The sequence below is a fragment of the Trachurus trachurus genome, assembly GCF_905171665.1.
Source record: "Trachurus trachurus genome assembly, chromosome: 6".
Lineage (NCBI taxonomy): Eukaryota > Metazoa > Chordata > Actinopteri > Carangiformes > Carangidae > Trachurus > Trachurus trachurus.
In genome coordinates, this window is record NC_139897.1 from 3,501,303 (window position 1) to 3,529,175 (window position 27,873).

The 27,873-nt window shown below is 41.1% G+C and overlaps 2 protein-coding genes across 2 annotated transcripts; both read right to left on the reverse strand.

The window, feature by feature from the left end:
• Positions 1-234: 234 nt before the first annotated feature.
• Positions 235-19,614, reverse strand: cdk10 (cyclin dependent kinase 10). Its single transcript, XM_083974121.1, has 13 exons — positions 19,443-19,614; positions 16,926-16,998; positions 16,770-16,841; positions 15,834-15,936; positions 13,814-13,895; positions 12,510-12,577; positions 9,092-9,144; positions 7,474-7,543; positions 7,162-7,221; positions 5,557-5,680; positions 5,324-5,463; positions 1,837-1,889; positions 235-1,745 (listed from the first exon to the last, which is right to left on the reverse strand). The coding sequence occupies exons 1-13, from the start codon at positions 19,530-19,532 to the stop codon at positions 1,651-1,653; spliced, it is 1,083 nt and encodes a 360-aa protein (XP_083830247.1). The 5' UTR covers positions 19,533-19,614; the 3' UTR covers positions 235-1,650.
• Positions 19,615-20,470: 856 nt separating this feature from the next.
• On the reverse strand, positions 20,471-27,561 carry LOC310987282 (charged multivesicular body protein 4b-like; the record flags this gene model as incomplete). Its single annotated transcript, XM_083973472.1, has 6 exons — positions 20,471-20,676; positions 21,770-21,838; positions 25,142-25,268; positions 25,726-25,831; positions 25,994-26,090; positions 27,396-27,561. 6 exons carry the CDS (start codon positions 27,559-27,561, stop codon positions 20,471-20,473), a joined length of 771 nt encoding a protein of 256 aa, XP_083829598.1.
• Positions 27,562-27,873: the final 312 nt, after the last annotated feature.

Here is a 27,873-nt window from a genome sequence, read left to right on the forward strand (position 1 = left end):
TTATTATTAACAGTCCTGCGAAGGGACCTAATCTCCGACTGGCCATGTAACCATGACTACTAATTTAACCTGAATTAATAAAAACTGACATTTCAAATGAAAAGAGGCCGTTGTTGGTTTGACGTTTTTTTTTTCCTTTAATAGCTGGTGGTTCAAACACATTTAGAAGCTCTGCATCACCGTCACTACGTTCTCTACTACATGCACCAGTGATTTCTGCTACGGAGGCCACTCTTTATTTACAGTCCGTTTTAGGCATCAACATGAGGCTCTGGAAGGAATGTTTCATGTTGGGGAACAACCACGAGACCATCAACACCACCGTTACACCTGTGCAGTGGTTATGAAGTGAGCTGTAAGTGGTGTCGGCTGCAGCTAACGGGAAGGCGGAGTCGAATTATCAAGCCACACAATTGGAATTTCAGAAGCAACAAACATGAATATTATGGTTATAGACAAGAACTGCTGCATTCAAGACACCGCTTACTCTCGGGATTTTATAGTGTCCTTTTCAGGGGTACACAGTAACAAAGTACATTATTTCACTTCAGTATATTTGTCTTGTATCTGTACTATTTATTGTCTGATTTTTACATCACTTCACTTACAGACACATATTGTACTTTTGACTATTCCACTCTTACTTTGAAGACGACCTTTTAGTCAGTGGAATTTTATTTTATTTTGAAAATGTGACAGACCACACATCGGTTTGTCACAGAGACAAACCAACCACAGTCCTCCACTGTCGGCCATGTTTGAACCTGTCAGTGTCCTAATGATGCTCCTTCAGATAAAGCTGAAGCAGAGGATTCTTTACCAGAGACCCCGATCTGATCTGAGGTCTGTGTTTCAAACATTTAAAAAATAAAGAGTCATGTGGTTTTAGATGTTTCCTGACCGTACTGACTAATAACATCCACATTCTCCAAGCTATTTATTCTGCACTCTGTGCATTCAGTCAAGTAGAAAAGCAAATGAGCGAATTTCCAAAACGTTGAACTATTCCTTTAACAGCTTGCACTAAGAGAGCAGGTTCAGGGCTTCAGTGCTTCACATTCAAGGACACTTTGACAGGACACAGGACTGCCCATTGACACATGACGATGGTTCACACAGATCCAGTGGAGCTGTGGCAGAGCGCAGGCAAGTCGGTTCAGTTCCTGCTGCGCGTCACAACCTCAGAGTTTTCTTGTTTGGATTTTGGGATGGAAACTGATCACAAGACAGCTGACACAGCTGTCACTTTCTCCACACAAGTGAGCCTCAATGTAGTTGTGAAGACAACCTCATTACCTTGAACCATCATGTACACATATTGGCAGCAAAATAAACTTAAAGAAACAAGCTGGAAGCTACAGCAGAGGAGGTTTCTACAGCGCAGCGGCCGCCTGAATCTACAGGGCAGAGTGTGTGTTTACAGCCTTGTTAAACACTTTGATTACTGCATTACTGTTTACTTAGCTCTCCTGACTGGAGCTAGCTTTCATTTGCTCACATTTCCACAGTAAAATCCATTAACGTCCTTAAGAGCACAGCCATGATCCCAGTGTTTGCCATGGAAACAGAAACCAGTGTCCACACTTTGAGTAAAAATCTCCTCCTCCTCCTCCTCTTCTCCTCCTCCTCCGTCACCACCTCCGTCCACGATCACACTTTGCTCCGCTTGGCGTGGCTCTCTGCAGGAGGAGCAGCCCGTTTGTTGCGATGGTGGGGGAAGGTGGGCATCAGCTCCGGCTCACAGGCTGCACAGAGGAGCAGAACAGAACACCATCAATGACAGACATCGGGGGCAGTGATCGCAGCCTATACACCACCAAAATCCTTTTCACTCACGTAGAGGTTTTTCTTTGAAGTAGGAACTCTCCAGACAGTCTTTGGCCGTAGCTCTGGATTAAGGAAAGCAGAAAACAATCAGTTGTGGCAGCTCGGCAGCTTCCTGACAAACACTGCTGAGGCACACAGGAAAAGAAACTCGCTGTCCCTCGACAGAGTAGTAAATAATATGTAGCTGTCAAAGTGTCAGCTGTGTACAGGAAGAACAAAGGGACAAATACATCCTCTACTGATTATGTATGCATATGTACTAAGGCTGTGACAAATTATTAATTGACAACTGACTGATAATAACTCTTTTTTATTCATTGGTAGGAGACATTAGACAAGTTTTTTTTATTCTTCTGCAAATGGTCGATGGGCAGACAGAGAAATGAATTAATAAAGTTATTCGTATTCATGACCAGTGACTAATTGGAGTATTTGGTGACTAAAATACCAGTTTTTTTGTATTTAGAGTTTATAACCTATAAATAGTATCTTGGAAAAATAATCTCACTTTCTGGTTTTCAACTAAATCTCTTGGTCTACAAAAAAAGTTAAATGGCCTTAAAAATTCTTAAAAAAAAAAAAACATTATTCAAAGCTGCAATTTATCTAAATGTAAATATATTTCTCATAAGGATAGATGGTCCAAAGCTTGTACTTGCTTGTACAGCACTCACTTGTGCTTTCTGATACCTGATGAAATCTAAAATGTTTCTTCTGTTTATTAAATCCCAATGTGTTGAATATACATATATACAGCGGGGAAAATAAGTATTGAACACATCACCATTTTTCTCAGAAAACATATTTCTAATAGAGCTATTGACATGAAATTTTCACCAGATGTCGGCATCAACCCAAGTAATGCACACATACAAAGAAATCCGAACATTAATGTCCATAAATTAAGTTATGTGTAATAAAGTGAAATGACACAGGGAATAAGTATTGAACACATGAAGAAAAGGAGGGGCAAAAAGGTATGGAAAGCCAAGAAAGCAGCTGGAGTTTGTCAGTATTTAGAATGTAATCCTGTCTCCTATCAGTGCAAAGTAATATCTGCTGGTTTAGTCCTGATTGATGCCTTTTAAAAAGGTTTCTCACCACCAAGGTGTCAGACAATAAGTATTGCATGGTGGGCAATGGCAAAGAGCTGTCTAAGAGCTGTCTAAAGACCTACGCAACCAAAGATTTCAGACAGAAGAGTCAAAACAATAATCAGAAGGGTTCCCTAACAGTCCAGGACACTGGTGGAGAGCTTCAGAAAGACCTGGAATCAGCAGGTACAGTTGTTTCATAGAAAACAATAAGTAATGCACTCAACCGCCATGGCCTCCATGCACACACACCATGCAAGACATGGAGGCCATGGCGGTTGAGTGCATTACTTATTGTTTTCTATGAAACAACTGTACCTGCTGATTCCAGGTCTTTCTGAAGCTCTCCACCAGTGTCCTGGACTGTTAGGGAACCCTTCTGATTATTGTTTTGACTCTTCTGTCTGAAATCTTTGGTTGCGTAGGTCTTTAGACAGCTCTTAGACAGCTCTTTGCCATTGCCCACCATGCAATACTTATTGTCTGACACCTTGGTGGTGAGAAACCTTTTTAAAAGGCACCAATCAGGACTAAACCAGCAGATATTACTTTGCACTGATAGGAGACATGATTACATTCTAAATACTGACAAACTCCAGCTGCTTTCTTGCCTTTCCATACCTTTTTTCCCCTCCTTCTCTTCATGTGTTCAATACTTATTCCCTGTGTCATTTCACTTTATTACACATAACTTAATTTATGGACATTAATGTTCGGATTTCTTTGTATGTGTGCATTACTTGGGTTGATGCCGACATCTGGTGAAAATTTCATGTCAATAGCTCTATTAGAAATATGTTTTCTGAGAAAAATGGTGACGTGTTCAATACTTATTTTCCCCGCTGTAACTGTAAAAAGCAGCAGTTGTGAAGTGGCGAGTCGGCGACACGGTGTTTCCTGATAAATCTAACACCACTGCACAGAGATGCGACCGAGAGCAAAATAACATCCTCCCTAAACAGAGCAGTAAATAATTTGTAGCTGTCAGATCAGCTTCCTCTGAATGTGAGAGACCGACAGCAGAAACCCTCGCTTTGACGTCAAACCATGACTCAGCTCCCGCAGACCCAGATGTTCATCTGCAGAGGTGACGTGAACCTCGGACATCGGGCTGATCTGATCAATAATTCAACACACAACGCCACAGTGGCCTCAGGTATATGAGTGTATCCACGTATATGAAGTGTGAGCTGGACTTCATCGTGTCACTGGAGTCCACATGAGGCCGAGGCGGCTGTAGTTGGTGTGAGGTGTCTTTATTTACCAGAAAGAGGTTAAAAAACAATCTCGATTATGACGGTGCAGTAACCATGGCAACACTACTAGGCAAGGCTGCCAGAGAAGAGGAGTGGATGATCGTTTATAGAAGGAATAGCGGGGTTATTTTATAGTAAGGAGGTGATGACAGTGCAGGGCCGGGGGCCGTGACGTACAGCAGGAATTCCTCCTTAATTTACATTTTACAATTTGCATTTTTTTGAGAATGTCATTAAATTTTCAAAACAGTTGTATTGAAAAGTGTAGGTTAGCATGTGGATTTACAGCTGCGTTTATTTATTCATGGTACCTATTCACTGTATTTGTATCATGCATTTATTGTATTCAGTATATTTTATCCTATTCTAAAGCCTGACCAGGGACAAAGACTGTAAATTAGCTGAAGCTACACATCTTATATGCATCACGGTTTCCCATTTTTTGTGGCAATGTTGTATGTGTTGTCCCTGTTAAATAAACATTAAAATAAAGAAATAAAGAAATAAAACCATGGCTACCAGCTCTCCTCGAGGTGATCTACCTGGAGTGGTCATCAGCTCATATTAATAATTCTAAGCCACAAACGTTGCAGATGTGGAAAAAAGCTGCAGAGGATGTTAAAACATTATTGTCATGATCTTTGAGGCCCATCTGTGGTAACGCTGCTGTATGTTTGTAATTCTATATATCACATCATATTATATATATATATTACACTATTTGATTGTTTTGATTCTGATTTTGTAAAAATGTATGACTGTGTGTCCCATGGGGAGGGGGAGTAGGTGAGAAAGGTGGGGGGGGGGGGGGGGTAATCCTATAGGTAGAAGACGGACAGTGTAATGCACATTAGGTATTTGTACTTTTGCTGATAACATGTGCAGGCTTTTCTCCCAGAAACCATTTCACCCAACAGAGTAGGAGTAGATGACAACATGAACGCCACCGGGTCCTACACCTGAAGCAGCTAAATGAAACTCAGCAGAAAACATCTGCCGTGCATTTTGGCTCATGTGCAGGTGTTATCAGAGGAAAGAGAGAGAGAGAGACACACACACACACACACACACACACACACACACACACACACACACACACACACACACACACACACACACACACACACACACACAGTGTGTTTGTACCTGCGCTGTGGGTTGTACATGAAGAGCAGGTTGAGCAGTCTGTGTCCGGCATCAGACAACCAGGTGAACTTATTCTTCAGGTTGTTGTACGGCTGCTTCCTCAGGCTGTACTGACTGATGAGGGGCAGCTGAGAGAAACCCTGGGACACACAAACACACGTTCATCATCATCCTCAGACATCCCCGTCTCAGAGTTGAGTGGATGCTGACGGTGTGTTCAGGTGCAGACTCACAGGCCAGATGTTCTCGTTGGGTGTCCCCAGCAGCTGGACTATCAGGTCCACCTGCTGGATCTCAGAGGTTCCTGGCAGCAGAGGTTTGTGAGCCAGCAGCTCGGCCAGGATACATCCCACCGCCCTGCACAGCACACACACACAGCACACACACACACAGCACCACAGTCTGAACGTTGTAATCAGTGACTCAGTTATCATTTCCTCATGTAATATTTCGGGGGGAGACGGTGGAGCAGTAGGTAGGTCGGCCAATAACCAGAGGGTTGGCGATTGCCGGTTTTGAATCCTGTTTCATCCCCAGTCACTGTCGTAAATGACCTTGGTATGTGTATGAATTAGGGCTATCAAACGATTAACATTTTTAATCGCGATTAATCTCAAAATTTCCTGAGTTAATCGCTATTATTTAGCCTAGAAATCTAGCTGCACCCTAGCGGCAGCAAATATATTTGCTCCGTAGGTGGGTCTAGAAACGAGCCATGGGAACTTCTTGAGTCTCGAACACCGTTTGTGTTCACCAATCACAGCGCTCTATCTGTTTAGAGAGTCGTTGGGCGGGCTTAACGCCATGACGACATACATTTTAATGATATAGTCTGGCTTGTCAGGCTAACGTCATCCTGCTCTTTGCTCTGATTGGTCGTAGCGCTACCCTATTGCGTGCAGAGGCAGTTTGAAAGACAGCCTTCATCCTGCCCCCTGGATTGAGCCGAGGTCTACCGGTCGTTGCCAGACTAGACATGTTAATGATATAGTCTGGCTTGAAATAACAACAATATGAATGGAAAGCATAAGAAACATTCAGATCTGGATGTTTCTTATGCTTTCCGTTCATGGTATTTAAAAATCAGCTATCAGGGAGAGAGAGAGCAGCCTCGTTTGGTGATAAGAAGAACAAGTTCTCTAATGTAGGGACATGAGGAGAAAAACCATATGCAGGTTTTCTGTAACATTGTAAGACTGCGCGTAAAGCACCTTGGGTATCTTGAAAGGCGCTACACCAATCCATTATTATTATCACAGAATAACAGATAATATCATTAATGTTCTGAAATCACTTCATGAGGTCTTTTGTCCCTCTCAGGATCCTGTAGGTGTAGCTGTTGTGTGGTGGATGTTGCAAAGCATGTGTAGTGATATTTTGAGCATAATAGAGGCTAAAGTCACTGGTTTAAAGTTCCGGTGCGTGGGGCAGTGGTTAAAGCGGCCGCCCCATGTAGAGGCTACAGTCCTCAACGCAGGCGTCCCCGGTTCGAGTCCCGCATCGGGCAGACCTTTCCTGCATGTCATTCCCCCTCTCTCTGCCTCCCCCTTTCCTGTCTATCTCACTGTGCTATCAAATAAAGGCAAAAAAGCCAAAAAATATACTTAAAAAGAAAGTTCTGCCCCCATTACTTTGCTGTCTAACTGCAGTATAGCTCAGCTAGCAGGAGCAGAGCTAGGTGCTGGCTGCACAGATTTTTCTCGGGTCTTTTTCTATAGTAGCACTCGGGGACCTAGAGCTGTAGAGCATTTATTTATTTATAGAATTCACCTTTAAATCCCACTTCTTGGCACAGACCTCTAGTTAGTGTGTTGTTTTCATGGCGCACAGACACTCACCACATGTCCAGAGCTGTAGTCTGGGTCTTGGTCCCCAGGAGGAGCTCTGGGCTTCTGTACCTGCAGACAGTGAGCAGCACACACTGTGACTTGGCCCCATCACTCTGAGGTAACACAGCTTATGACAGAGGATTACTGGGAAGGATTACAGGGAAGGGTACTTTCCACTGAGGCTGCACAAGCACAGCGTAAGCAAAGGTTATCTGCAGAGGACGCCAGCCACACACACACACACACACACACACACACAAATACAATTAGGCTAATGGGGCACTTAAGCCAAACTGTCTGAGAGATCAAATAAACACTCACCACAGTGTCACCACTCTGGGGGTCATGGGCTGCTGGGGGATGCCGTACATCCTGGCCAACCCAAAATCAGCTGAGTACAAAGGGACAAAAATACAAACTTGAAAACCACTACTAACATATGTATATAACATGTAATATAATATCTTGTTTGTTTGTTTTTTAATTAATTGTCAGGTTGTGTATTAAAATTGCTTATACATCACCCACAGGCCTGGACCCTCTGAAGTAAAAGGGTGTGTTTTTGTTTTTGTTATGTCTTCATTTCATAAGTATCAATCACCATGGTAATTCTACTCAATCTAATTATACATAATTATCAATATTATTATTATTTATCCAATCATTTATTTTAACTTTCAGACCTCTGACACTGTCCTAAGAATATGGAACCACCTTGCCTTGCCTTTTCTTTTTTTACTCAGATATGGAACAAAAGAATTTAAAGCTTTTAATAAGAAAAATTCTGTGAGTGTGTTTAAGTATGTAAAGCTTGAAACATCAATAAACACATTTGTTAAAAAAAAAAAAAAAAATCCCATTCCCATTGTAGGCACTTTCAGCAGTGGACAGAGAGTCCGCATGGGAAAACTAATTTTCTGTAAACCGGACCTTGAAAAAAAAAAAATCCAGTCTTAGCTTACCTACACTGACTTCCTGTTAGTTTTAGAGTAGGTGTAAATATTATACTGATCACTGCGTGGCTGGAGCATTGAGCAGAATCTTTGAATTCACTATTACAGATTTGTATTTACGTGATGTCATCATCATTTATCCCCTGTGTTCTTACTTATTGTTCTTATTTTAATCTTCATTGTCTTATTTTATTTCACCATCTTATTCAGATGCTCTTATCACTGCTTTCACTTGAACTTGTTTTACTAATTTATTTTTTCCTCATTATGTGCTTTATTTTCAGTGTCTATACCTCATTTTTATTATTTCAATTTCATTAAACTGGTCTGAGTTTATCCTCCATCTCCTCATGTGACGTCTGGAGCTCAATCAGACTGAGCCGTCACCTCTCCCCCACTGATATCTCAGTTAGCCTAGATCCAGATCCAGCTCTTCAAGAGTGCTGGTGCTTCTTCTTGTCAGAACGATGGAGTCTCTCTTGGATGCAGCAGAAATGTTTTTGAGCCTCGACACAGTCCTGTCTCTGAGCTCTGCGCTCGGTTCCTTTATCCTCAGGATCTCTGCTCTGATCAGCTGTCAGGCCTTATGCAGACGGAGACGGGTGTGTGTGCCCACTCAGCAGGTGTAGAAATATCTCAGATGTGATCCAGAATAACGGAGGAACCTGAGCTAAACTTCAACTGTCACAGCAAAGCGTCTGAACTTCTGTTGCTACTTTGTTATTATGGGTTTAGATCAGAGTGTAGATCGTTGAGGGAAACAATGAATTTTACTATTTTAGCATTAAAGTACAAGAAGATGTTGTACAATCTATGTGTGTGTGTGTGTGTGTGTGTGTGTGTGTGTGTGTGTGTGTGTGTGATTGTCAGAGAGGGAGATCAGAGGTCAGTAATGGCCGTTACTTAGGCCCTGTATGTCAGTGTAGGTTTAATGTGATTAGAGTGAGCGCTGCAGAGGTGGTGTTACGTTAACAGTGATGACTCACCAATCTTCACGCAGCCTTTGTCTGTCATCAGCAGATTAGACACCTTCAGGTCCCTGATAACAAGATTGAAGAGGATAATGAAGCAGCGGCCAGAAGATGCAGAGCTTTAACCCCCACACACACTCCTCCTCGTGTATTTGCAGACAAATCTGAAACTGATGCGATGAGTTTCCCTCGAGGAACGAGGCGCCAAACTAACTAGAGCTGATTTTCATTCAAACCTGTTGCACTGTCAGATATTATATTGCAGTGTGTACGCTAGATATGACACGGACACTGTGACACGATCAGCACTCTTTTACTTTAGCTTCTTTATATCTGATGATATTTTACGTATTTACCTCTCCTTCTTCCTTGTTCTTTGCACCACACACCATGTCACTTTCCTCATAGATATAAAAAGCTATTTGGCAACAAAAACTACTCGTCTCCACACTGTACAGGGCTCCAACCAGCAGACATGACAACATCACCGTTTAAATTAATCCATGTTTTTATTACAACTCGTCTTGATTATTGCAACTCATTGTACATAGGGATCAGCCAGGCCTCCCTCGCCCGTCTGCAGCTTGTGCAGAACTCTGCTGCACGCCTGCTAACCCAGACCGGCCCTGGCCCTACACTGGCTCCCTGTGTATTACACAATCAATTTTAAACTTTTGTTATTTGTTTTAAAAGCATGAACAACCTTGCTCCACCTAATCTATCCAATTTGCTTCAGCCTTACTGCCCACCCCGATCCCTAAGATCAGCCAACCAGTCCCCAAAACAAGGCTGAAGCTCAGAGGTGACAGAGCATTTGCCGCTGCTGCACCCAAACTCTGGAATGAGCTGCCTTTGAATGTTAGACAGGCCTCCTCGCTTCCTGTTTTTAAATCTCTTTTAAAAACTCACTTTTACTCCCTCGCTTTTAACTCAGCTTAATTTTAATTTTTTTTATCTGTCATTCCCTAATAGCACTTGCAGTGAGCTGGTCTGTTCCTTTACTCTGCCCTTGCCTTGTTTCCTTGCCTTTTCTTGTTTGTTTTTAAAGTGACTTTGTGTTTATGTGTTTATGTCTTTTACCTTAATCTTAAACCTTTTTTATGTCTCAATGTAAAGCACTTTGGCTTCCCCTGTGGTTTTTTAAAGCAGAAGTAAGTGATCCGGTGGTTTTGGCTAACTTCTTGTCAGCAGATGGAGTTAGCAGTCCCCGCCCTCGTCCCTACGTCACCACATTCACGCGCATCCCTTGGCTGCACACACAGAGAGGACCGCCCCTTTATGCCGTTCTCTCTCCTCATTGGATAAAGGTTGTAGGATACAAGGAAAGTTTTCTCCTCGGCTTACAGCAGAGCAGAGTGACTGACAGACCCGTGTTTCAGACCAAACACTCTATAGAAGTGATTGCTGTCGGAAGATATAACTATTTAAGACTTATATTAACACACACATTCACCTTACTTCTGCTTTAAATGTGCTATAAATAAATTTCATTGATTGATTGATTGATTGATTGATTGATTGATTGATTGATTGATTGATTGATTGAATTTCCTTCTGCCTCCTGCTGCTACATTTTAAGATTTTTTTTTTTTACTTTTCCACTCTGTGGCCTCTCTCAAAGTTACATCTCCGACCTTTTACTTTGATACAAACCACAACTCGCCTTGAGTTCCCCGGGTGAAGGTTTACAGTCTGTTCCAGAGGCTACACATTGATTTAAGTGGGGAAATCAGGTTGGCTGAGTCTGTGATCTTCTTTAAGACTTAAAAAACACTTTTAACTGAGAACTCGTCCTGGTTTTTCTTTCCCTTAAATCTGGCCAGGGACAACGGATGAAAATTAGCCTCACTGGCTAACTCTGGCTCACTTGCAGTGTTTTTTTTTATTAACTGTCCCTGTCAAATAAATTGAAATCTGGTGATCCAATATTTGGCATCTCCACAAGCACTCCATGATGTAATTTTGGAAAGTGCTAAATACAGATTTTTATTAGTATAGTTATTATCATATTTGTCTGATTTAGTTAAGCGCTTCCTGTAAGGCTGTTTAAACTAAATAGGAAATGATAAAAGCTTTTTTCAGTTGTGGCCCTAACAAACCTCCTGAGCTTAATACACAAAAAGTCAGTCACTGTTTTCATTTTTGTTTTCACAAGCACAGACTGTATGAATCCTCCCTGTCACCAACGTCAACCACCAACCAGAACTAGCTTCTTCTAATGTGGATCGAGTTTTAAAGACTCAGGTAAGGTGAAGGCCAGTTTGGCTCCGGGGCCGATGCTACATCAGCCTCCTTGAAGCCTTTTCATGCCGCGATCTTTCAGCAGAGGGGCTGATTTCTAAACAAAACTAAATCCGTCATGAGTTTAATGGCATCAATGAAGCATTTCACTGCTACAGTATGTCATACTAAACGAGTCTGCTGCAGCTGGACCTATTCTTTCCTCTTTACTGTGTCACAGACATCACTTTCCTCACCTAAACCTACATTCCTAGATCTTTAACTGCTGATTTCCATTAACCTTTTTAATTTGAACTCCAAAATCACCTCCATAGCTCATTTAATTACCTCTGCATTAAATGTGACGACAGCTCTGAAAATCAGATCAGTCCACTTAGTTAATCCAACTGCCCGTCTCAATGATGCACAACACGACAGGAAGAGAAAAAGAGCGCTAAAAGGCTGAACATATGAAACATGAGAACAATAAACTCATTTTGTTTGAGACTAATAATTTGGTTTCCCTGTGTTGCCTAAACCTGACGTGTTAACGTCAACATCATAGTTTTCTGTAACGAGAAAAATTGACGGCACTGCACTCGCCCTCAACTTTTTATATTGGAAACCTGGAAACTTATCTTTAACTGATGAGTGAAAACAGCAGCTCTGTGACACATTGACTCCAAACCCTGACATACGTACGTTACACAGTATACCTTACATTCAAACTGTTTTCTGTTTTTATTTTAGTGTGAAATATCAATATAGTCTGAGTGCATTTGCAAAAAGATCACTGTATGATACCATTAGAAATAAAAACAGTCACAACTTAGCCTGGCGTCATGCACAAATAATACCAAGATATGGAATAGTTATTGAGACAGTCATTTAGCCCAAGTTTACCTCTCCCAAAATTGACTGTAGTTTATTAACTAATTGATGTAATCAACTGAACAAACCCTGATGTAGCTAACTTACTGACCCATGCTAACATTCAATAGCAGCTGCTAATGTTAGTTTTTGGTTGATGTGTTGCCAGGTCAACACATTAGAAGTGTAAACAGATACATAAGAATACATATTTGCTAAGATTTATTAGTTGCTACTGTTCTCGGATCAGATATCAGTCTCCATGTTTGATCTGTGCAGAAAGTGAGAGTCACTGTTTTTTTCAGAGTGGGGAAAGACTGGGGAATAAACGTTTGGCACTGACCTGTGTATCATGAAGTTGTGGTGGAGATACTCCAAGCCTCTGAGCAACTGAAGAACGATACACTTCACCTGGAAAACAGAGGAGAGGAAAATATTATGATGCACAACACAAACCAAGGCAGACCTACTCTGGATAAAAAAGAAAATACCCATAGTTAAGTTTGTTTACGTACATACAGTATATTGTATATTATATGTTCTTACTTCTTAAAGGGATAGTTAAACTTTTTGGCAAATTGGCCCATTGCCATAATCCCTATAGTCATAGCAGTAGGTTCGTTACCTTCAATTGTCTGTGCAAGCTATTTTTAGAACGGTGGAGCAGAGCCGTGAGCTGCTCAGAGCTACGCTACGGAGGCTCATGGGATAATAACACAACGTTACCAGACAGAGTTGTTTTAGAGGTAAATACAGAGTCTGCTTGCTGAAAAACTGTCCCTGAAGGCAACGCGCATCAGCGGTTTTGCATGAATTTACCTCTAAAACAGCTCTGTCTGGTAACGTTCTGTCCACCAGAGCGTTGTGGAGTTGTTGGATTGTGTATTTGATGAGTTTGATGAGGGAAACCAAGAAATCCCATTAGCCTCTGTAGTGCTGCAGCTTGCCGCTCCGCTCCGCCGTTCTAAAAATAGCTTGCACCAACAATTAAAGGTAACGGACCTACTGCTATGACTATAGGGATTATGGCAATGGGCCAATTTGCCAAAATGTTGAACTATCCCTTTAAGACCATATATTTTAAATGATATGTATTTAATTTATATGTGCGAGTTCACCAAAATAACATAATGTGAAGAAAAAAATCTGCATGCTTTACATGTTGGGGATAAGTGGGGAAATCAGGGTTAGTGGGTGGAAACCAAACCCCACATGCTCGGAGGTGATGTGTTCACAGACATTCGTTGAGCAGCGGAATTTCTCAAACATTTTAAACATGTCTTACTACTTAAGTAGTCTCAGATTTTTAGACCCTTCTTTCTATGATATCAACATACAGTGATATAAATACTGTATGTACATAAATACACACATATTTGTTTGGATAAGATATATATATATCATGATATGAAATTGTTTAAATTTCTAATAATCATTTTTATATATTATATATGGAAACCTTCTATATGGAAATTCATTATGTGTAAATAGTGTATACAGTATGTGTCATATCTGCAAAAGAAGAAATCCAGTCATGTGAGAATAGACCAATGAGGACACATCAGTTTGTAGGGAATTCACACCAGATAAAAAAGACTGTATGAATGTGAGTTGAAGGTTGGAGGAAGGAACTTCACTCTGTCCTACCTGAGCCTCAGAGAACGGCGTCTGCATGTTTTCTAGCAGACTGGCCAGGTCCTGCTCACAGTAACTCATCACCAGAAACAGACTGAAGGGGAAACACATGATTCGGTGTTAAGTTAACAGACGGGCTGTGATGACCAAGGATACAGCAAACATACACTCTTGCAGGTTTCCCTTCTATTTCAAACACTGATTTAAAGACCCCCATCAAATCTGCCCTGGTTTATTTAATGCCTCTTGGTAAAAAACCTATACACTGACATTATTACCCTGCTCTTTATTACTGCTCTGACATTACCCTGTAAATCAATCCTGTATTTTAACTTGTTATTACAGCTTAATTTATCCATATATTGTGTATTGTAATTCTGTGTGGGCAGCTACATGTCCTACCTATCTTAACAAGATTCTCTTAATTCAAAAGAAATTTTTGAGAATGGTTAGTTTTGCTAAAAAAAAAGGAATCTTCTGTTCTTCTTTTTAGGAAATTTAATTTGTTATCTGTTTTCAATGTGAACATCTTCCAAACATGTGTGTTTATGTATAAGTATGTATATTTATCTCATGATCTGCCATTTAGTTTCCAGAATTTTTTTAAGTTTTCCTCAGACATTCATTTATATCAGACAAGACACTCAAAGGACTTCCACCTTCCTTTTTGTCGGACTTCATACAATCAACGCACTTAAAAATACAGAGGACCATCCTTATGGAACAATCTACCTACATCACTGAAATCAATATCCACTCTGGCTTTGTTCAAAAAACAACTAAAAAAATCATTTTTTTAGTTAAGATTTGTAGCATTTCTGGATCTGTCAATTTGTAATTTAATTAAAGCAGAAGTAAGCGATCCGGTCGTTTTGGCTAATGCTGCGTTCCAGGCAGGCTTTTGAAACCGTAAATTACAGCTTCAAGTCACAACTTACGACTTTGTAGCGTTCCAGGCAACCCACTCGTGTTTTTCCGACCTGTTTTACCTGTGAAAGGGCCACTCGTAACTTCCGACCCGTGAACTCGTACCAGATCGAACTGGTATGACTTCACAGGTCGGAAAAACACGAGTTACGAGTTGCCTTGAACGCACCATAACAGTCCTCGTCCCTACGTCACCACATTCACGCACATCCCTTGGCTGCACACACAGCCCTTCATGCCGTTCTCTCTCCTCATTGGATAAAAACTGTAGGATACGAGAAAAGTTTTCTCCTCGGCTCAGAGCAGAGCAGAGGGACTGAGAGACCCGTGTTTCGGTCCAAACACTCTATGTAAGTGATTGCTGTCGGAAGATATAACTATTTAAGACTTATATTAACACAAATATATCGCTTACTTCTGCTTTAATTTTTTTCCTTTTTCATTATGTAAACTGTTTTTTTTTTTTTTTTTTATTAATTCAGTATCTTTCATTTTTCTATGTTATGTCTTTCTTTTTTCCTTGTTTTTCTTTCTTTTCTGTTTTTTATGTTGTGAATTTCTGTGTTGTCTTCCTACTCTGAAGACCACCACAGTTGTTGTTTTCATAGGGGGGGTATTTTTATAACCCTTTTTTGGCTTCTACCTCTCCTGCACAATGTTTAATTTTACTATTTTCATTGTTAATACAGGTTTTATAATGTGCAAATAAAAAAACTAAAAAAAACTAAACTCATCAGGGGGCAGGAACATGGGCCCCGCTCAGACCTGATGTTAACATCAGTCCCAGATGATCGCATCATAAATGGTCAACTCTAACTCCAGATGTGTTCAGATGACCATACAGAGGTGGTCGGGCACCGCTGATTCTACTGATGTTCTCTGTAGGCTTCATAGTGATGTTCTCTGCCACAGTCTGATTTGTGCCAACACAGTTTCATGATGAGTAGAGAGTAAATTGTCACTGGACAGACGTATTTAGTGCTGACCACTGTGCTGATTGGATCACTGAAGACACATCATTAAATGCCAGGTCTGAACGGGGTCACTGTGACAACACCATTAGGATGATAGGATATGAGTGTGTTTGTGTGCGTGTGTGTGGTACCTCTCCAGTTGGCTGCCTACAGCCACTTCCTTCAGCTCCACTATGTTGGGATGTCTCAGCCTCAGCAGCAAGTTGATCTCCCTGAGGCTGCTGATGGGGATCCCTGCAGAGCAGAGAGCAGCACGTCAGCAGGTTCAAGAAGCTTTAAATGTAATTTCAACAATTAAAGCAGAAGTGAGTGATATATTTGTGTTAATATAAGTCTTAAATAGTTATATCTTCCGACAGCAATCACTTACATAGAGTGTTTGGACTGAAACACGGGTCTCTCAGTCCCTCTGCTCTGCTCTGAGCCGAAGAGAAAACATTTATCGTATCCTACAGTTTTTATCCAATGAGGAGAGAGAACGGCATGCAGGGCTGTGTGTGCAGCCAAGGAACGCCGTGAATGTGGTGACATAGCGATGAGGACTGTTATGGTGCGTTCAAGGAAACTCGTATTTTTCCGACCGTGAAGTCGTACCAGTTCGATCTGGTACGAGTTCACCGGTCGGAAGTTACGAGTGGCCGTTATAGTGACTTTCACCGGTAAAACAGGTCGGAAAAACACGAGTGGGTTGCCTGGAACGCTACAAAGTCGTAAGTTGTGACTTGAAGCTGTAATTTACGATTTCAAAAGCCTGCCTGGAACGCAGCATTAGCGAAAACGACCGGATCACTCACTTCTGCTTTAACAAACAGTATGAAAATCAGGAAACAAGGACAAATGGGTGAGAATCTCTACTAAATGTGTTACTTTATTGCCTCTGAAGAGATTTTTTTAGGATTTTTTTCTGATGATACTGATGTGAGGGATTGCCCCTGGTGGTCTTGATAAAAAAGCTTGACATTTTCACTACCATCAGGGGAAACATCATCAAACACCTAATGTGTGTAAGTGGACATGTTATACTTAAAATGCAACACAACTATATGAATCAGAGTAAAAAGTCTCACCATCTTTCTCTTTGTCCATCCGGACCTTCTTCAGTGCCACAATCTCATCTGACTTGGTGTCACGGGCTCGGTCTATGGAAAGAAAAGTAAATTGTTTATTTACTGAGCAGTTAAACTGATCAAACATCTCTACGGTCTCCTACAAAAACAACTTACACACAATGCCATAAGTTCCTTCACCGATGCGGTTGAGTTTCTCAAACTCTCTGACACTTCTACAGCTCCCGAACTGAAAGAGAGAGTGAAAGAATTTGAGAAAAAAAAATTAAAAATTTCAGAGTAGATATTACCTGCTGGCTTAAGACTTATTCATTACAAGACTGAGAGCTGTCTAGATCAACTCAGACCAACTTCAAGGAGGAACATGATTTGATAAAAAATGTCCTTGTAAAATGAGGAGGTGAACAAAACTGAAAAGACTTTGTCCTTTAATTCAAGTGAACATATTTCTCTCTTCAGTGTTAGCCATGGGGTATTTTGCATAATATCAAAGTCTTTCCAGAGTGAAATAAAATATGAATAACCAAATTAGAAATGAAAGAAGCTGTGTTATCAATATTCATAAATCTTTAAATGTACAATATGTTTGTTGGAGTTTTATATAATATTTTCGGATGCATTTCTCCAACTTGGTTTGTGAAGCAGGATCTAAAAAGAGCAGTCACGCTTGTCAGTTGCAAGAAGACGGAGCGGATCTCTTCACTGAACTCTGTGCATCATGTTCCTCTCTAATTATAGATAAGGAAACATTTTGTAGTCACAGCATTGTGACTGTAACATTTTTAATAGTGCAAACAGCCCTGAGCCACAAGAAGAACTGGCTCTCAGGTGAATCCCCCATTAACTAAATGATAACACTTAGAGCCAATTCACATTGGCAGTGAGGATTCATTGAGTTATTACCACATGACGTGGGCAGTGAGGCGCTCCAGCGTGCAGGCTTACGTGTTAGTGGAAGTCAGTAATGAGATTGGCTGCTGCTGGAAACAATTACAGAGGCAGTGGAGTATACTGCAACTTCAGATCCTGTTTTTCCCAAAAAGGGTCCTATGTTCCCCGGTCGCAATAGATACTGGGGAAAAGGGTCCTATGTTCCCTGCTGTTGCTGGTCGATGGACTCTCTCTATCTGGCCTGTCTAGCCCCTATCTGGTCTTTTTACTAAACTTAACCAACTCCTTTCTTCATTGCCTAAACCCAACCAATGGGACAATTCCACTTCTCGCTCAAGTCACAACTCAACTTCTCATTCAGAAATAGGCAAAAATCTGCAAAGTCACAACTTCACTTCCAGGTATGGGTACAAATTGCATTTTCCCTGGGTCCTTTTGGGGAAAAGTGGGGAACAACCTTTTTAAAAAAAAAAAAAAAAAAAAAAAAAGGGTTCTATGTTCCATGGTCACATACAAAGTGGGGAACATAGGATTCATTCATTAAGATTAATTTGACAACACACGTGCTGCAAAAACCCACGATGCCTGCAAATACAGATCATACAGCAAAAGAAGAAATATTATGGGGGACACAACAAGTGACGGACTTTGCCACTCTTTAGTCCATGTTCTTAGAAAATAAGGTGAGTTTGTTTGGTTTATTATAACGTCAATATCGATTCTGCAAATATGCGCTGCCATGGATGTATTATATTAACTATAGCCTAATTAGCTTTAGTCTTTAGATTCTGTCCGTCACTTTTTAGTGTCCCCGGAAACACTTCAAGAATTTTTGCAGCGCGTTTGTGCTAGATGTTTCGTTTTTTTCTTAGGCTGTGGTGCACTGAACCCCCGCGGCCACCGTAATTCACACCCGGACTTTGCCTTCAAAGTTCAGCAACTCACGGAGGTTAATTAAGGAGCTTCACTAATTACTTTTACACAATGTGTACACATAAGCTCATGATTGTTACTTAAAGCAGATATCAGCTTCACGGCCGTTTCGGCTAATGCTGCGTTCAAGGCAGGCTTTTGAAACCGTAAGTTACAGCTTCAAGTCACAACTACGACTTGGTAGCGTTCCAGGTAACCCGTAGCTCGTGTTTTTACCATCCTGTTGTCTGTGAAAGTTCCCTATAACGGCCACTCGTAACTTCCGACCCGTGAACTCGTACCAGATCGAACTGGTATGACTTCACAGGAAGGAAAAACACAAAGTACGAGTTTCTTTGAACGCACCATGAGTTAGCAGCCCCCGCCCTTGTCAGGCATCAATTGGTCCTCGTGCTACGTCACCACATTCACGCGCATCCCTTGGCTGCACACACAGCCCTTCATGCCGTTCTCTCTCCTCATTGGATAACACTTGTATCCCACAAGGAAAATTTTCTCCTCGGGTTACAGCAGAGCAGAGTGACGGAGAGACTCGTGTTTAGGCTGAAATACTTCATGTAAGTGATTGCTGACGGAAAATAGGACTATATAGGACTTATATTAACAAAAACATTCCACTGATATCTGCTTTAACACACTGACTCTCTAATGGAGAGCACTTCCGACTCCGTTAAAAAAAAGTCTCCTTTGTAAAATGTAGCCTACTGTCCGTGGTTTAGTTGATGTTATGCCTATTAAAGACAGTTATCTGCTCAGTAACAACTTCTCTGTCTGCTGCCGTGTGTTGGACATGGTTTGGACTGTGTCTGTCTTCACTGTGTCCTCTCACAGAGCTGATAATCTTCTTACCCTGTCGTTTTGAGGCACCGTGAATGTTTTATTGTTCTTGACGGACTTCAGCCTGATAACGTCCGGCTCGTCCTCTCCTACTGTCTCCATCGTCTCTGAGAAAATCAACACTATCGTCGCTTTAACTCGACCAGCTGCATCTCTGTCTGTCGGGCGCCGCCATAGTGTTTTGATTCGTGTTTTTCTTCTGCGTTTCACGACAGTTAAGTTACCGTCAGCTTATTGGCGCCATCACGCCCCCTTCAGGTCAGGAGTACGGCTCAGTAGCAGCCTACCCACAGCCATAACCTCCGCTTGTTTCAGTGCCTGCTTAACCAAGGTATCCATCCGCCATCTCATTGCCTTTTATACCTCTATAAGATGGTATCCACATAAATGTGATTAACCTGTTCTACATACACACTCCCTTCCAACCTGGTCTTACACAAATGTCCTGTCCCTGTCAACCTGAACCTCCATATCCTGTTAATCCATCTTTAATCTCAATAATCTTTAATCTTCCATCTGGAACAGGAGAGTGTGGTTTCATTAATTTGAACTACTGTAGTTGCCTGACAGCAGACAGCCTGACAGCTATTTTCAATATATAGGTCCTATTGCTAGATCCTGATTGGCACTATCAAGTTTGTGACATCACTGAGCCCTGCACATTTTAAAAACAAGTGCAAAGACAAGATCAAAACATTTATGGGCTGTGTGAAATACTGTTGTAACTTTCCAATAAAGTTCTGGGTCCAAGAGGAACCGCATTACTCAGCCTGAGAAGTTAGAAAATAGGATTTTAGGGCCCTTAAAGGCCCTAGAAATCTCTCTAATTGCACATAATGTAGGAGGATACACATTAATGCTGAGCTTTATTCCCTCTCAAGGTCAGACTGCATTTCTTACAAAACCATGTTACCCACGAGTGTGCAGTTGTAGCCAAGATATTATGGTTATTGTGATACATCTTCTACAGCTGTGTGTTTTGGTTTTAAGGTGGATTGCTCTGACTGATCACTTTACCTTTTGTGGCAGGTCATTTTGAGTCAGTGTCTGGACTGTGGAAGATTCTTCCCCACTACAAACGGTGTGGTAGAAGGCCTCTGCTCTTTGATTGCATCAGCTATAGTGATGGTGGTTGGTGTAGCATGGACGTCTTCTCGTGACGGAGCAGTGATGAGGATGGCAGGTGGACGTGGGGGGTACTCAGCTGCTTCAGGGCTGCACTGTGAGGAGGGGGGCGTCTCTGTAGCTGAGACGGAGAAAAAAATATTTATTTTATTTTTTATTTTTTTTATTTAGTCAAATACACAGCACAAGGGGGTCCAAAAGGCTGCTTTCATGATGGGCAAGGACATTTTGTATGCATTATTGAACAAACTGTAGCTTCATACAGCAAATCATTCAATAAAACAACTTCTTTGTTTTGGCTACTGTTAAACACTAAAAGGTCACCACCCCTGTAAAGTTATAAAACGTGTTGTTTACCCACTCCTAGTTCCACAGCTTCTATTTTTAGCTCCTGCCTGCTATATTTGGACCTCACAAGAGTAAACACTGGAGCATCCTTGCCCTAGGAGTGAACTGCTGGCCAGGCGAGCTTAACCAAAATGCTGGACAAGCTTGAATAGCTGTTACAATCTTGTTTTCTAGAGTTAGGGGTAAGGAAAGAGGCAAGAGACACTTGCAGGTATCATCAAAGTGCATGAGCAAAATGTGACTCTTCATTATGCATTATACTAATTCTGGCCCAAGGGAATAACAATTTAAAATTTAAATACTTTGTCTGAAACTGTCTGGTTTACCCAGGGCCGGACTGGGAGACTTTTTCAGGCCAGGAGTCAGTCATGTAACCAGGCCACCCTGGCCTTGCCCACATGCGCACGTTCACGCCCACACCTACATGCATTGGCACGCATGTACACGCACATGCACGCACGAACACACACACACACACACACATATATATATTTTTATGTGTAGCCTACAATATAACCTAATAAACAAAGACAACAAAGTCCAAATCAAACAATTAATCAGCTATGAGGGGACAGCCTTTGAATACATGTTCACAGAACATGCACGCACTGATAGATGCAATGTATAATACAGTCCGAGAGTATAGTTCCTAATAAGCAATCACATAATATTGACTCATATTCTAATATAGGGCTGGGATACATAACAGCAAGTCAGCAACAGACAGCAAAATTCAACACCACTAGTGCTTAATAGAATGGCAGCTATTACCGTATTACAAATGAGAGCCATTTATGTCAAATGGCAGTGCCTGTTGGTGTTATGTCTGCAACTTGCATGTTGTTGCTCTAGAAATGATTCTGTACCTTCTGCCAACTGCTCTGCACTGGCTTCTCCTGAAGTACCAGCAGGACTCGTGTCATCACCATCACCACCTTTGAATAGCAAACATATGCTTACAGTGTTTTTCCATACACTATAGTTCATACAGTAAGATAGTGTAGCCTATGTCTCACTTCATTCGCCCTTGTATTCATATACATAATAATGGAATGATAACAGTAAATAAAAAAGTGGCTTGTTTAATTTCATGGCCAGAGCCTAGAGCCTACTGTGTAAAAGTGTACAGCCTCAAGGACCCAGGTCCCTGGACCTCAAAGTCTTCTGACAAGAACCAGTGGTTTTTGTTGTTGTTGTTGTTGTTTTTTAGATAACTTACTTGCAGAGGTATCTTGGCTGGGGGGGGGGGGGCTGAATAAATTTGTCAACTTAAGGCATTTGGCCGCATCCTCCTCCAGCGCCTTTCTTTTTCTCTCTCTCTCCCTCTCGGCACCGCCTTTTCTTTTTTTTTTTACCCGGGTTGGGGTCCATGGTTTAATGGTCGAAGCCTTGACTCTCCCTCTCTGCTCGGCGCTCGCTACACACACACCGCGACTGCAGCAAGTACCAGACACACCACACACACACCTCCCGGTTCTCCCGATGGCCAGTCCGGGCCTGGGTTTACCTATTTGAAAGTGGCCGCACACAGAAACATAGGTGAACTCACTGCTGACTAAGAGACTAGAGAATGCATTGTGTCCCCATGAATACAGTAAGACAAGGATGTGTGTGCTTGGGTGTCTGATCATAGTGTTTGTTATGAAGAGCAACGACACCTTTTAAATTGGATTGCGCTAATTTCTTAAGAGTGTTAGGGCTGTGTCCACATCATAGGCTACTCTGCCGAGGAACAATAATTACTAGACACAATGGTCGGCAACAGGTACATGTCTTAATATATTCAGCTGATGAACACAACTGTATCTTAGTAGATGAGAGAGCAAAGGGATATTGCAAACTGTACACACCAACACCATCATAAGCACATTTTAGAGTAGATTTCCATGTACTGTGATATTTCTGTAGCTGTTTTAGTGGCACAACTTAAACACACATCTGCATTAATTATACAAAAATAAAGGCAGAAAATGTGTTTAACATCTGGCAAAAGATACATCCTAATGTTCTCAGGACGGTGCTGCCATTTTCAAATTCCTCCAGTGTTCATAAACCCCCGCGTCTCATTCATTAAGGAATTACTTGATGTCTTATAGCAAACAAAATAAAGTTTAAACTGTATCAGTCCCACTCCCATGTACAGATCTCTCTTCTCTACACCGTTATGCACAATTATTGTCAAGTTGAACCATTAGTCAGTAATGTCACTGTACTCTATCACTGTTTACTGATGCAGTTTCTACCAAGTTTCTACTGATGATTTGAGGAGGTTCATCCCTACCTGAGTCTTCGTTCTGGCTTGCTCCAGACCCCATTAGTCTTCACTCAGCGGTGGCACACTCCGTATATCTCCACATACATGGGGCTCACATTTTTTTGGTCAGTCTACCTATGCTACAGCACAGCTAGAGTCTGTGGTATGCATGAGGCTCCTGTGTTTGCCAGCTGTCCTGTCTTTGCCTTTGCCACCTCCCCCTTGTCTCCGTCACTTGCTGTCTGGTTGAGGGACACTAATCCTGTGCAGTCGCTCTCATCAGTAGTAAGAGGTACTGGATTTAAAGGGTGAATAGGGACAACAGGCGCAAGCTCTTGTTCTGTTGTGATGCAACAACATAAACCACAGTATATGTTGCTATGAGACCAAACGGATAACCATAGGATTTTTATATTAAACTGTCATTTCTAAAATGATCATGTTGATTTTAGTGTTTGTGGGAATTAAAGGGATAGTTCAACATTTTGGCAAATTGGCCCATTGCCATAATTGCTATGTCATAGCAGTAGGTTCGTTACCTTTAATTGTCGGTGTAAGCTATTCTTAGAACGGCGGAGCGGAGCAGCGGGCTGCTCAGGGCTATGCTATGGAGGCTAAGGGAATTTCTTGGTTTCCCTCATCAAACTCATTAAAATACACAATCCAACAACTCAAAAACGCTCTGGTGGACAAGTTGTGAGCTGCACATTCACCACACTATGAGATAATAACGGAACGTTACCAGACTGAGTTGTTTTAGAGGTAAATTCATGCAAAACCACTGATGCGTGTTGCGTTCAGGGACAGTTTTTCAGCAAGCAGACTCTGTATTTACCCTGTATTTACCTCGAAAACGGCTCCGTTTCATAACGTTCCGTTATTATCTCATAGTGTGGTGAATGTGCAGCTCACAACTTGTCACCAGAGCGTTTTGGTGCTGTGGATTGTGTATTTGATGAGTTTGATGAGGGAAACCAAGAAATTCCTTTAGCCTCCATAGCTTAGCTCTGAGCAGCCTGCCGCTCCGCTCCGCTAAAAATAGCTTGCACCGACAAATAAAAGTAACTAACCTACTGCTATGACTATAGTGATTATGGCAATGGGCCAATTTGCCAAAATGTTGAACTATCCCTTTAAGCTTTCCCTTGAGGGTTTGATTGATGCTGCAATCTGAGTGGTCTTACAGATGGGAGTGTAACTTTTGTCCAGGTAAACGCTAAAGGAGTGACCAATCAAACCATAAAAGCATTACAACTGAATATCATAAGGACATAATTTCAAAAGTATAAAACTATAATGAAGATCTGGACAAGTAAAAGAGGTTTCTACTGAGTACAAGTACTTTGGCTAGAGCCCACAGTAATTCTCATTTTGTAGATCTCGTGTGTTCAGATCATTATCTCCTGTTGGTTATTTCATTGTTACAGTGAACAATTTGAATCAAATACTCAATAAACAGGGTAGTCAGCACTGTGTTTTACAGACCCCAAAGAGCATTTAAGACATGTTCTTAGTGGTACACTTAAAATAATTAAATTCATAGAAAGCACTGCATTAGGTTAATATACAATCATAAAACAATTTGGAACGATACAGTCTCATTGCTGCCTGTTTATTAAATCCTTCACTTCCCCCTCTCTTGTGTTGTAGCTGTTGTTGTGTTTAAGAAGGTTCATTGGCCCAGCGCCGCAGATACTCTAAATCATCCTCAACCTCATCCTCCTCCGTCTTGCCTTCGAAGAAGAAAAAACAACAAACCGTGAGGGGTTTGTGTGAAATGATGTACAGTATGTTACAGCGAACTGCCCCTTGTTGTTATTGTTAAGTTGTCCACTACTACATTAGCGCTACTAAACACATGTGTATGTGTAATCTGCTGCTGCAGGCTTCATATTGATTTCATATTGATCACTGACGTAACCGACCGCCCTCTGCTTTATGAACTTAATCAATTAGAATTCGTTCCTCGTTGGACAGTTCTCACCAGGACAGGAAGGTGGTGACGTGGACAACACTTTGGGAAAAGGGACTGTTTTCTCCACTCTGTCCTCCTCAAAGACGCTCTCATCCAAATCCTTCTCCAGCCTCTGCAGCTCAGCTAGCAGCTCATCCTGCACACATGCACACACACACAAATCCAAATAACAATGATTCAGATATTTAGATATAAGTAGAATCACCTCCTGGTGGTTGTCTGACTTCTAGAATCGAACCAGTTCACCCTTGTGTCAAATGTGAAGGGACTCCCTTTAAGAGTTCTTTAGATATCACATTCATAAGGCCAACACAGCATGTTGTGAGGTCACCATGACCTTTACCATTGACCTTTAACCACTAGAATGGTAGACATTTGTGCCAGCTTTGAAGTTCTAATCAAGCATTTCTGAGATATTGTGTCCATGAGAATGGGACATACAGATGGACAACCTAAAAACAACATGGCTCCAGCTCTGACTGTCGTAGTTGCAGAGGCATAAAACAAATCTAATCTAATATGATGAAGTCTATTCAGTTCTAATAAACTAGTGTATGTATAACACTCAAAAGGTAATTCATTGTTCATGGTACCTCATCAAATTCCACTCCAAAGCCCACAGATGTGTGGAGGGTGTCTGGCACATCCTGCTCCTCTGTAATGTCTCTGATCAGGTCGTTCACCTTGTTGACAATATCTCTGTAACCACACACAAAGCAATGTCAGTTATACAACAAAGCATTAAATTCTGACATCAACACAAAGTTGCTGACATTATGCTTGGCTTCTTGTTTCTATTCTATTCTCTATTCTTGTGTCATTAATGCAAATAAATTCCTGTGCTGACAGTTCTCTCCTTACATGTGTTCCTGGGGAGACCTCATGGCCTTAACGGCACAATCAATGTACTTGAGATGTTTCTCGTACCACCTCTTCCTTCTCAGCGCCTGCAGAGCCACTGTGAAGAGAGCAGGGCAGACACTGTATATGAGCAGGACTGTGCCTGACTCAACAAAGTGAAAAGAAAAACGTGGGAACTTTCAAACACAACAACAGTGTCAGAGTGATCACACACATCGATCTTAAGCAGTGTTATCTTATGTGCAGCTATATTTGTTGCTGTTAGTTTTCAGGATAAGTGAGGATTCACCAGCCCTGCAGTGGAGCTAATAATATTAAAGGTGGCACAGCTGATTAAAAGCTCCTAATTTACATACAGTAAGACAAAACTGTAAGATAATGTTACATTATATCATATTTCCCCTTTAATCTGTGTATTTCACTAAGGTGATTAAGTGTCTTGATTTCAAATGCTCCCAAGTTAGATTTATTCATTTGCAAAAACTTATTAGCAAAAAAAGAAGTGAGTGAGAGTGCTCCCATTCTAGTCAACTGACTACCAAAATAGTTTTAAAAAAACAACAACACACATAACACTGTATCCCATTAGGCTATATAACACATCCAAACAACAACAGATAAAACTGAAGTCTTGGTCTAAAAAGTTCTGGTTATACAGAAAAACGAAATAAGTTCTCAGTGCGTATGACTGTTTCATGTAACCTGCCACAGTCAGATATTTAATTTGCTAGATTAGCTACAGTACAAGCAAACACCGTCTGGTGGTATCAGCCATAAATACCATGGTGATATTAGTAACAGAGACGCCCTTTGCCTATTGATGCAAACACCAGAAAAAGCAGCTTCTTAATCCCAATTTACTAGAATATTTTTTATGTTAGGGCTGCAAGATATGCAAATCACATCATATAGCAATTATGGGCAAATACTGTGATTGCAATTTCATTTATTTTATGTTCATTTTTGCTTTTAATTTTCACATAAAAAAATAAAAATAAAGTAATAAAGTATGTGTTTTTTGTTGAGTTGTGCCAAACAAACATGACCCTTAGCCAAACTAATAGGCTACCTATTGGGCTAGCAATGCACAACAATGTTGTGACACAGTTTACATTTAGTTATTGCACTTGACCCTATTGTGATTTTGATTACACTGCGATTAATTGGGAAGTCCCATTTTATACTGCATCCACTATACAATTTTTTATCCCCATTTTCCATGTCTTCCTTGTTTCCATGTCCACATCTCCAATGTTTAATTTTTAAATTCACCTCTTTTTATTCTTTCAAGTCATAATAATGTACTTGTAGGTGACATATTATTTTCTTAACAAGTCTGTGCTTGCCTAAAATGGTTAACATATAGCCAATGGGTGTATGAACTTCCTTCAACACATCTCACCTCTTCTGTTTGTTCTACTGTTCCTCTTGGCAAACAGGAGCTCCTGGTCAATCTTCCTCTTCAGATGTTCTCTCTTATCCATCAGCAGCTCCTCTCTCTCAATGAGTTTCTCCACCTCCTCTTTCTGACAGGGCTTCTTCTTCACCTTTTCCCCTCCACTGAACATCTTTAAAAAAGACATCCACTGCCTGTGTTGCTGAAACACAGTCAGCTTTTAACTGACACCCGGCAGTTTCAAAAGAAAATACGAGCATTATTTTACAGTGAAATAGTTAACACTCTAGAATATTTTTATTACAACTCTGCATTGCATTCTCTGCAAACTGTTTTCTTTTCTGTAACAACATCTATTGCACGTATGTCCGTCCTGGGTGATATCTTGAATTTCCCTGCTAGGAATGAATAAAGTATTCTCTATCTATCTATCTATCTATCTATCTATCTATCTATCTGTCTGTCTGTCTGTCTGTCTGTCTGT

Excerpts from the sequence above, each read along its gene's own strand:
- cdk10 (XM_083974121.1), bottom strand. The coding sequence starts at position 19,532 with ATGGAGACAGTAGGAGAGGACGAGCCGGACGTTATCAGGCTGAAGTCC. Across the intron at positions 16,999-19,442 it reads CGGTGCCTCAAAACGACAGG|TTCGGGAGCTGTAGAAGTGT; the intron begins GTAAGAAGATTA and ends TCTCTCTTTCAG. Across the intron at positions 5,464-5,556 it reads CCAACGAGAACATCTGGCCT|GGTTTCTCTCAGCTGCCCCT; the intron begins GTGAGTCTGCAC and ends TGTGTGTCCCAG.